The sequence below is a fragment of the Limulus polyphemus genome, unplaced genomic scaffold, assembly GCF_000517525.1.
Source record: "Limulus polyphemus unplaced genomic scaffold, Limulus_polyphemus-2.1.2 Scaffold3197, whole genome shotgun sequence".
In the NCBI taxonomy this organism is placed as follows: domain Eukaryota; kingdom Metazoa; phylum Arthropoda; class Merostomata; order Xiphosura; family Limulidae; genus Limulus; species Limulus polyphemus.
The window spans coordinates 101,479-113,857 of NW_013668807.1; the positions used below are offsets into that span (position 1 = coordinate 101,479).

At 32.6% G+C, this 12,379-nt stretch overlaps 1 protein-coding gene across 3 annotated transcripts in view; it reads right to left on the reverse strand.

Moving 5' to 3' along the window:
* LOC106468871 overlaps positions 1–12,379 on the reverse strand; it is a 40,561-nt gene that overhangs the window by 12,867 nt on the left and 15,315 nt on the right. For all 3 annotated transcript variants that reach the window (XM_022397232.1, XM_022397233.1, XM_022397231.1), the window contains exons 3-6: positions 9,181–9,285; positions 3,103–3,270; positions 2,598–2,858; positions 1,817–1,884 (exon numbers count right to left, since the gene is read on the reverse strand). In XM_022397232.1, the coding sequence (XP_022252940.1) occupies positions 1,817–1,884; positions 2,598–2,858; positions 3,103–3,270; positions 9,181–9,285 (602 nt within the window). The remainder of the gene's footprint in view (positions 1–1,816; positions 1,885–2,597; positions 2,859–3,102; positions 3,271–9,180; positions 9,286–12,379) is intronic.

The window sequence follows — 12,379 nt, forward strand, 5'->3', positions numbered from 1 at the left end:
CAATGACATGGCCTTTGACACATGACCCGTTGCGATAGCGTTAAAATACTTATAAATATCAAACTTAAAAAAACCTTGAAATTTACCAATCCTACAAAGTACATTATATTAACAAACATGCAAAACAACTAAAATTATCCAGAAAAACAAAGTAATAATCAATATCTAACTCACAATTCATCTGAATTAACTTAAACAACAAAGGACACATAAATATCTAACTTACCAAAGTTCAACTACTGATGATGTGAAATATTTAATTATCCTGTGTGTAAAGTACAAAGCCACACAAAGAGCATCTGAGCCACACCTCCCACAGGTATATCTACCAGGTGTGAAGTGTACAAGTCAAAAAACTTATCCCAGATCCGGTGAGAGAACTGGAAGCAGTATGAAGAAAGAAGGAGAAGAACAAACCTCCACCAAAGTGAACGACATGGTGGCATAGTAACTGGAGCAGGAAAAAGAAAACTAGCAAAGTCACCTACATCTCAAACATACAGTAAAACCAAAATGTGCTTCAACTGATGACCTGCTTAACAAGCTGTAGAAAAAAAAGTGGAAGGGTGAAAACTTCTGATGAGGTGTAGAGAGTGTGACAAATTAAAATAAGAAGGTGCTGGAAAAAGAGAGTCCAAATAATCTTCTCCTTGATTGTATTCTTCCTCAGAAACATTGTCAAGTTGAAAAAAAGAAGAAACTGCCAGCCAAACATATGGATCTAGCTCCCTGCAAATTAAGGCCTGTACCTCCTCTGCAGATAAAGTTGTAGCAGTAGCATTTTTGACTGTAATGGAAATTTCCATAGTCGATACATTGAACCGTTAGTTTATACAAAGATCGCTTATAATTGGGTAACAAGAAATAAACAGAAAATAATAAGTTGAAACAACTGAATGCAAACACAGTAAAAAAAACTGGTGAAAAAATTGAAATAGTAAAGAAGCACAATCATAAATGATAGCCACATGTGAAAAAAACCACATCTAAACAATGATGTACCATGATGAAATTTGGTTGAATGTATGACAATTGTCTGTTGTAGAAACACAAGTATAGAGAATGACGTTTCAAAAGTCTTCTGCCTTTCATCAAAGAATGCTGCACCAATCGACAAAGTGAAGATTGAGCAGGAATAGAAGAAGGAGCTAGCTGCACCAATATAGGTGGTGCAATACTATTGGTGGAGAGTAGTCACATGACATGTACATGTTCAGAATTTTTTAGCAATACTTGTAGGGCAGAAGAAGATTGAGATAGCTTTGTGTGACAAGAGGTGAGACTGTATCAGAAACTAATGTTTTTATTTAAAGCTCACTGAAATCAATCCAAAATCAAAATTTGCAATTTAATCTTTTTTTATGCATAACAATAAATAAATAAAACTTTACTAAATACATTTCAACTGTGATTTTGTTTATGTGGAGAAATGAATAAACATTTATTTATTATAATGTTTCAATGGTGCAACTTTGCTCTCAAAGCAGGATGCACTCATCTTGGCAAAATAAGAGTTAAGAGGCTGAAACACAGCAGCACAAAATGAAAAACTGTTAAGCATTAATTCTGACATATAAAAATATACATCATAATGCTAAAACAAATATAATCTTAATATATAAGTATATTGGTTATTCCTTGTATCAGAAAATAGCAGATATAAAAATTTCAACAATCAAATTTCAATCATCATGCATTACTCATCAAGATTCAACCATAAGATAAATAGCCTGTCTTATAAAGACAATTAATATTGAATTAAAACTCATTATTTTAACGTATAAATTTACCAAACCAAAGCAGAGAAAATACATACCTAAGTCTACGAATCAATTTTCTCTGTGACAAGTGCCAGGCATGGGTTACTGTTGTCTGTAGAAAAACCTGTGAATAAAATATTTCATTTCACTAGGACAAACACTATTTCTCAAAAAAACTGTTACTAACTTTGTTTTTTTTAAACAAACACGTTTGAGTTCATTTAAAAACAAGTTACTGTACACATTAAGATACTAAACTAATGCCAACACTATAAACTACTGTTGAGAACCAATTTATCAATTTGTATACAAGCAAAAATCCTCAGTCTTAGTACGTTTATATTATTTTCATAAATAAATTTTCTGCGGAAAAATTATATTAATTTTTAATCCATTTACACCCCTGAGTTACAGAAACGTTTTTACAAAGCCCATAAAATATAGTCTAATAATTATAGATGTTAAGGTAAAAAACCTAGATTGTTTTTTTTACTGAGGCCATGCCACATAATTTTGTGAAAGTTAAAATTATTTTTTAACTTCCAATATTAATTGGAAACTTCAAGATAATGATTTATTAGATAAGTAGTGTTATAATTTAAACAATATGAAATTAACTAGCTTTCATGAGTTACACTCATAGACAAAACCCCTTTTACTATTTTTAAATATGTTTACTTTTTGTTTTAATTCATACATATTAGGAAATATATTGTATTTGCAAAATTTCTAGATTTTATATTTTTGTGAATCTCAAAATCAGCCTGGATTTGACTAAGGATGTACATGTATAACACACATCACAAACTTTAATGGCAAATCTAAAACAAAACTAACCCTTTCCATTAGATGTTCCAGCTGCTCCCTTTCTGGCACTCTCATTTGATACAGAACATATATGTATGAGGAGAGGTGTAGAACATCAGGCAAAATATAGATACCGACTGCACTACCATTACAATGCTGTTGTGTTTGTGGTTGTATTGGAAAAGACAGATGCTTATAGTAGCTATTATTAAACTCCAGAGGATAATGGTAAAGAAATAGTGAAGATGGACGTGCAGATGTCACTTTCAACTGTGGCAGTACAGATCTTTCCTATAAAAGTATACAAACTACATCTAAATATCTAAAAAATAATACCTACAGTAAACATCAATACAGACAAAAAATAATAAGTGTTACAAAAAATAAAGAACATTCCCAGTCTTAGATATCATACTCGGGTATAATTATTTTTGTCATTTCAAACAAACTTTCCCAAAATTAGCACTTTAATATCGTATCATTAGAAAAATAATTATCTATTATCTTGAAAAACATTTTCAATAAGTTCACTCACCATCACATAGGGTCCAAATCCATCTCTCCTAAAACATGCAGCATACTGTAGGATATAACCAATCACAATAAATGCAAGCACAGTAATTGTATAGCCAGTATTAAAGACCTTTACACACACATTTACATCTTGAGGAGTCCCAGGAGAAAGAAGTGGTCGCCATCCAAGCTAAAATACACATAAAACCAAATGTGAAATGCCATTTTCTATACAAAACGTTTTAATAAAGCATTGGTTTATATTTTTTATGTTTGATATAAAACAATAAAAATATTGATTAGGCAATGCACTAAACAACCAATAAGAAATTTCTTAAAAGTTGTCTTATAATGTAAAACAAATTCTGTTCTTTTAACTAAAAAGGATTCATGCATTATGAAAGGATTACATTCATTCTAATCTAATGACAAAAAATTTACACCCTGTAACTTATTTTAATAAAACAATTATACTTGAAGAATAATTCATATAGAAATTTCACAAAGTGAGAGTAATGAGCAATGGATGATAATGAAAAAACTTTGAAAATAATCCTAATTTTTTAATATTTTTCTTTAATCTTTTTTAAAAGTGTTTATAGTATTTCTATAATGCTAGACTATACATTTTAATAGTATTATACAATATTATTTAATCATATCTGGTGCAAGGTTAAGCAATAAACTATTGAGGATCAAATGATAGCTTTAATTAACCAAGTGTCTAAATTCTAATGGAAGCATGTTAAAAATCAAATTCATAGATTAAGGTGAAAGGTCAACATCACATAAAATTACTTTTATTTACCTCAAATTCTTACAGTGATTCCAAAATGCTTGTCTTATATTCATTGTATGGAGATTCTGAAGTATTTTAAAAATTGATACCAAAAGAATAAATTTTATATGCAGATAGTGTTAAAATAGCTTTATAATATCAACAGATGTGAATCAGAGGATCCAAGGTTCACTTCCTGTCACCAAAAAATTGACCTCTTCACTTTGGGCTGCACATGTGTGTGTGTGTCATGAGACTGATTGTCAAATCCCACTATTTAGTCAGAGTTAGAGCTGGACAATTAATGGAGTTTACTAAATAATTGGTCATCAGGCTCATTAATAAATTACATTGAGCTAATAATTTATCCTAAAATGTGCCTTCCATAGTTTGAATAATCAAAAATAGCAATAATCAGGTACAATAATTTCAATGAGTATTACTCTTGAAAGTTGTGACACTAATTGATTAAGCTGAACAACTATGAGTCAATCAAAAATAGTAATTGGAAATCACATTGACAATATTTCAATTATTTGAATAGTTGAAATAATGGGAAACACTAATTTCTATTAGTTGATTACTTTCAAGACATTAATTAATTTAAAGGTGATTTCAATTAACCAATTATTTGTTGACACTAATTTATACTCAATAGTAATTGATTGTATAAATTAATCCAGTTAATCACTCAACTCAACTTAGAGCAGCCCAACAATTCGGTGGGTATTGTTGACTAGCTGCCTTAACTCTAGGCTATTGGTTCAAAATTAAATACAGCTATAGTAGATAATGCTTGTGTAGCTTTGTGCCAATATGTGAAACCACCTTCAAGATAAATTTTGAGTGAGTTCATTTTATGACTCTCTTTGCTGATGAAATTTGTTCTACTACAGTATTCTAAAAAATATTTTACAAAACAATCATATGCTCATTATACAAGTAGTATATAAGGACACAAGATGCTTTTTATAACATGGTATAAACAACATTTTCACATATATTTACAGTACTGAACAGTTCAAAGTACACAATCAATTCTAGTGCTGAAAAAAAACATCTGTATATAAATTCATCTAATCCAAAAGTTTAAGAACAGAACTGAAAAAAAAGTCCTTTTTATTCAAAAACTTAAAAAAAACATTTGCCCATAACCTTATCAAAATAAACAATCTGAAGTTAACATTTTCCTTACCTGAAAATGTATTTCCGATAGATACTCACCTCCAAACACAGATAAGCTATTTTCCTCTTGAAGTAGTACTCTTTTGCTTAAGAGACTTGCATGCCACCAGCCTTGTGAAACTCCCACTTAAAATTCATGTAATAAACACATGAAATTACACTACTGCATGATGACCTATTAGGCAGTAAAACCCTCCACCTATAGTAGTGCAATACACTTCCCTGCACAAATGCTCCTTCTACATTCACACCCAAAAATCTTCATTCTTTGATAAGTCAACCAATAAAAGTGCACCAGGAAAGTGGGGAGGAAGGGTAAGAAGGTGTGTATCTATCTGTGTATTTCTGATATGATGACTCACTTCTATACATAAATCAGCTAGAATCCCACATTGAGATCATGGAGGGGCCTGTGCAGATAAAAGTGCTCAAAGGAAGCCCATGGGGTGTGACACCCTCTGGCAGGGGCTTCATAGGATATACTCTTTAATCAAGTGAAGAATAGGGAGAAGCAAGAAGTCTGAAAAGTGTCGCAAGGATGGGTGGAATTGGTACATGACTGTCTGAGAGCTTGCACACAAGTTGTTGGATGGCCAATGTGTGTAGTAAGGTTAGGGGCATGTTCAGACTGTACCATGTGCACTCACCTCCTCAACCATCAGTTTCTGCTGGTAAATATTAGCTGTGGGAGAAGAGTACATGTGAAAAGTATCTGTGCACATCTCCTCCACCATCAGACACTAAGGGCCCATGCCATTCACAGAAGAAGGGTATCATAATAGACACAACTAATAAGAATACTTTTGAAACCATCACTCAACCATCAGGCTCTACGAGCCAAACATCAGCTGTGGAAGTAGAGTTAATTAACAATACACCACAGTTGGATGTTAAGAAACATCAATTATTCTGCAAGCATATTCCATGGGGTCATGTCCTTGCAAGAGTAGATAAAGGGTGAGTAAATGAGCTATGTGTCCAAAATCCCCAGAGATTGTGATGTATCAAGGTAAGGTTAGGGTGGCCCACACTATGCTCTGGAAAACACCCCTGCCACACTTCTCAGTATAGAGGGACCCCCTGTTGTAGCACCAGCTGTTGGGTCCCAAGCTGTGAGGATTCTCTATGGACCACCACCCCAACAACTGGGAGCTGGTAAGTGGCAAGAGACTTGAAGGGAGGGGGGGTTTCACATAAGGGAGACAGAGAGAATGTGCCCAGATTCCCATTGGTTCTTCAGTCCAGAAAGGTCTTTTACTGGAGACAGTGCAATCGGTAACACTGAAACCTTATTTTTAAAAGCAAGCAAGCACTAGACAGAGGTGTGGGGCAGAAGCACAAGTCTGGTGCTGACCTTTTCTATGGTAGTCCCTGGATTGGGTACAGTTTGGATCAGATTGGAAAAAGTTATATTAACACCAGAAGTAGAACTCCAGTGATCTTGCAGAACACCCATAACACAGTAGGCACTGATTGGGCCAGGGCAGGTGGACTGAGTACTTTCCCATTATCTTGGTCCGATGCAGAATTTTGGGTAAGCATATCACATGAGGCAACACTAGCCACCTTGTGGGATCCAAATGTAGATGAAAGGTGAAGAAGGAAGAAGTACATAAATTCTCACACACATTGCAGGTGCAGAGCTAATTGAAGAATGGCTGTTGATGGAGGTTTGTACGCTACTGGAGATGAGACAGTCAGATAGTGTAGATAGTTTAATGCGAGATAAATGATTGTGGGGTAGTCCATATGCCAGCCCAGAGAATAAAGGAGAAAAACTGAAGAGAAGAGACTCGAAAGAGCATATATAAAACATATGAGCTGACAGATCTAATATGTAATGGGGTAAGGAGAGAGGCCCCTGGGTAGAGGAAGGGTCCCAGATAAGAAAGGACATTAAGGAATGAGGCACAGAAGACCAGAATAGAGGAAGTTAGGAAGGAGGGGTGTGGGAAGGCAACTAAAGGAGGAGAAATAATCAGAAAGTAGCACAGTAGACTAATGGGTAAGGAACCAATCCTTGAGTAGGATGTGGTCATGTCGAGAAGACAGCCAGCGACAACTTGTAGTGCCCCCTGAACATAACAGGTTATGAAACATTTGAATGGAATAAGCCCAGAACTATGTCTGAACATTAGCTTCTATATGTATGTTAAGGAATACAGAAAAAAGATTAAACATTATTCACTATGAGTACATGTTACGGAGTAAGAAGCTACATCTAAACAATGACTATGTGTGGCATGGTATGGAGTAAACGATTATGTCAAAACCCTATCTTCTAATGGTAAGTAAAGGAATAAATAACCAGATCAAATCTTTATAGACTATGTGGACATGTTAAGGAGTAATGAACAAGGACAAAACATTATCTACTACAGGTAAATGCTAAGAAGTAATGAAGTACAACAAATATTATTGTCTATGTGTGACTTGTCAAGGAGTAATAGATAAGAGCTAAATATTATCATCCATGGGTACACATTAAGTAGTAAAAACTATGACAAAACATTAACCATACATCAAAGTGTTGCAAGATAAGGAAGAATAAACAATATTGAAATATTATCTCTTATGTGTACATGTTAAGAAGTAATGAAATAGAACTAAACATGAATGTCTAAGTATGCATGCTAAAGAGGAACTAGAACGAAGCATCATCTACCGTGTGTACATACCAAGGAGTAATTAACTATGATTAAACATTATCTACTATGTGTACATGTTAAGGAGTAATGAACTAAAAGGAAATATTACCTTTTAAGTGACATAAGTGGTAAGTAACCGTGACTAAACAACATATTCTGAGTGCTATAAGTTAAGAAGTAAAGAACTACAACTAAACATTAAATCTAAGTATACATGATAAATAATAAGTAAATATTTCTTTGCATCAACTGTTATGTATACAAAAAGGAACAATGAACCATGACCAGACACATATTCAAAGTCGGACACGGTAAGGATTAATTAACTACGTCTACACATTATCTCCTATAGGTACATGTAAAGGAGTAATGAACTCTATCAAAATATTAACTTTAACGAGTTATATGTTAAGGTGTAATTATCTATAACAAAACAATATCTTCTACATGGACATGTAAGAACAAGAACTAAACATTAACATGGATGTGGACATGAAGAAGTTAAGGAGTAACAAACTAGATCTAAATGATGTATCATATGTGGACATGTTAAGGAGTAATAAATGATGTCTAAACATGTTAAGGTAGAATAAACTCTATCTAAACAGTAACTTCTATGAGTGACCTAGTAAGAAAGGAAGGATAAAGCATAAAATAGTGGGAACCAATATAAACTTGAAGAAAATGCTCAGTGCAGCATTAATAAGACAGGGAGAAGAAAGGATACCACAGGTAGAAGACATCATAAACTGGGTGGGAAAAAGTCAAGAGATATTCTTAGGTAGGGAAGTATTGGGTGGAAAAAGTAGCTCTATTTTGTTCTCAACTTTAGCTTCCAAATTCTCTGAAGGGAAATGTATGGCAGGGATAGAATAAGATAGTCCAGGTAGCAACACGGACTCTACCACATGTTGAGCAATAGCTGTCACAATCTCAACAGGTAAAGAACTTACTAAATTGTTGGTAACTGTGAGTGATACCTGTACTCACATCAGCAGAAAAAGAATTCACATTAATCTGTCAATTCATAATGAAAGGTTGAAAATACAAAGTAAAGTTGTTGAAGTAAAATACTTCAAGTATCAGCAAAAACAAAGACATCTTAGCACAACTATGCCAAGAAAAAAGAATGAGGTTTTTCACACGTGAATATAGAGGGAGAATTTACACAGGGAGGTGCATCACACTCCTATTTGTGGAAGGTTTCGGTACATAATGTCATCATGCAGCAGCACAATTTCACATTTTTACGTGAATTTTAGATGGGAATTTTACAAGGCTGGTGGCATGTAAGAGCACAACTTCAAGATGAAAATAGTTGATCTGTTGCAGAGGTGAGTCATTGTAACGGAAATTCAGGATTACCTAACATATATGTTGATAACAGCATTTGCACACACACTTACCAAAGCCAGCAGTTTTAAGGATAGAATTAAAATTTCACTTTTTCTCTATGTTGAAAATAGCTTATGCATACACACACACTTACCAAAGCCAAAAGTCTGAAGTATGGGATTAAAATTTTTCTCTTACAGTAATGAAGAACTGCTGAAGTTGAAACTTCAACTGACTGGAAATCACTATAGTTACTGGCCTAAAATATAATAAAAATTTATGGTTAAAATATAAGCAATCTATATAAAAAAAAATATTTCTTTATAACAAAAAAAAATTGAATGTTTGTATTTAAATACTAATTTCATTTTAAAAAGTTTTTTGCTTTGTTCTTTAGTAATAAGATAGAGTGCGGTGCTACTTAGTGAATTATTATAACTGTTGGTGACTATGTATCTACTTTAATAGATTTGTTCTTTCATTCATGATTATAGTCACTTTAAAATAACTTGCACGGTAAGTATTATTTGATGCCTTAAAATTTATGAAGAGATTGACTAATAGCACGTTTACTTATATACTTAAAACTCACATGAAAGAGAAGATAATGAAATATATTATTTATCTGAAAGATCTAATTGGTACATAGACAGCCTCCTTGGTGAAGTAGCAAGAGGCAATATTCATATAAAGGTATACTTGTGTGAATCTTTATGAGCCTGATTCAGATTGTCCAACATCTCTATTTTGATAATCAATCATTTCTTTAACCAAACTTATAATAATATGTAACTGTGTAAAGAAAAATCAGAGGAAACCAGAAACTGCATGCAATTATGTTCAAAATTCACCGTGAATAGTTAAATATCACACATAGTCCTAACCAACTGAAACTATATTTTGTCTTACTACAATATGTAAAAAAAACCACTAGTTCTATCTCATATATCAATCAAGATTTGTATTTTTTTAAAGCAACTATCAAACTTTCTACAAAAAAAAACACATCACATGCATAATTTCTATTTCAAGAAATAAATGCTTATTATAATAAATGTTCATTTACTATTCCATGACTTCAAGTCTGTTTAAAGGGAAGTAAAAATAAATATTTTTATTATCTGTATGTACTCACATTGGGATCAAAGTGCACATGCCATGACATCTTACAACACGGTATTATATACTTGATTTCAGAGTTATCATATATTCACATTACACTACATTGTTGATTTAGTGTACCAGATATGATAAACAGGAATATGTAAGAACTATCTGCATTTTGGAAGTTCTAGAAGATATGCAAATGGTACAATGGAAAAACAGTATTTTTATTCTAACTACTCCAACATGTCAGAGTCTGTGTCAGAGTGATATCAACATTTCACACACATATCTTGAGTATAACTATGTTAATAACATATCTGTTTATTTTTTTTTTATAAAACAGACTTGTACATCTGACTAAAAGCTTGCCACATTTTGTGTAGATACACATAGTAAACTTGGAATTGTAGTAAACATTCCTTCTGCAATACAGGGTCAGCCCATTGGACCAACCTGTGCATGTTCAGTCAATAGACAATACAACATTGAAAAAAAGTCACAGTTCATATCAAGTTTGGTTATTGTTTACAAATACAGTTATGTTCCCCAAACTGAAGTAATTTCAATGTATTTAGTGTGCAGCTGTTGAAATCTTAACCACTTCTGTTAAATGTCCCATATTATACTTGTCATTTAGTCGGAACTTATTACTTCCTCAGTTGTATGTTTGGCTGTATACATGTGTGCATTTCTAAACAAAAGTGTAAATTTTTATCAGAAGGTTTTATATGTGAAATGAAATAACAGAATTTCTCCACAAAAATATATAACAAGCATCATATCTTACATTTTCATCAATAATATCTATTTCTTGTAATCAATGACTAGAATTTTGAAGCTATTAATAAAACAATTTTACTTCCTTCTCCTACAGTTATTAATACATTGTTCAACTTCTCTTCTGAAGGGCACCAGCTTTTACTTTAAATATGCATATTACAATTACACTGGGAAAATGAATAGAAATGCAAAACAGTAGTAGTTATGGAGCTAAGCTAAATTCACTTTGACCTTCAAAATCTTTAAGATCATCTTCAGCATTTATATTTTTAACCACTGAAATACAAATTCTGATTAAGAAGTAGTGTTTGAAATAGGAAAGCCCTCTACAAGTATCACCAACAACTACAAACTTACACCAAGATATGACTGGCAGAACTGGGTAAATAAATGCCAACCTGAAAATACCACTGATTGTTGGATATATAAGACTGGTCAACTTAAGAGTTATTATTTAGTTTATTTTGTGATTTAATATTTAATGATGATTTAGTTTTCATAACAAGCATGTTAAAAATTAATTATTTTAAAAGTGAGAGTTATGACAAGTTTTGTTATGTAACTCTGTACAAGTCGCGAGTTGTGTATGTAGTATAATTGTTGTACTAGTTTTGTAATATTGTTGGCTTCATCTTACTTGAAGCTTTTAAGTCTTTCTCCTTATATTTAATATTGTTGTTTCTAAAGGGCTAGATATTTTTATATTTTTCTGTCATGTGTTACAAATACGTGCAGATTTATAGAAAAAGTAAGTTAGAGAAAGTAAAACTGAAAAAAGTGAAGTTAGACCTCAGCTCACCCTACAGCTAGAATCCCATATTGAGAAGGTGGAGAGGCCCAGTAAGGGCATTATCCATATAAAAAGCATCTGCATAGATCATGGGTGTGTTAACAGAAGATTGGCATCCTAGTGGGAGAACCACACTACATCCAGAACAGGTATGCTCTTCACTCAGAACTTAATTCGTGTACTATGGGTGGAATTTTACATGTATTATGTTACGCATTACAATTTTAAATAGCCTAAAACTGAGTTAAATTGTAGTTTAGATTTAGTAGTTAAATAAATGCCAATATATATATCCAATTTATGATATTTGCCAACAAGATTGATACACACAGTTTTCTTTTTCTATACAAATATATTTTAATATACAATCAATAATACAATTTACAATAACAGTTATTACAAATAATTATGACAGACAATGATTTATATACAAAAGTTTTACAAACTTAGAAGTAATATAAAGTCTTCTCTCTAGTCTGGAACTTCCTTGATATCTTATTGGGGGTTCACGATGAGCGAGTTAATTTTGAGTTGACTTAAGTACAATTCACTAAATAGGGAGCTGGCTAGTTCTGTAGTTCTCATTGATCACATGCCAATTACAAATCAAGCTTTAGTTTTTGCCACTGAAGTTATATAATATTTTCGTAAAAGTACTAATGTCCGATGTGAATCC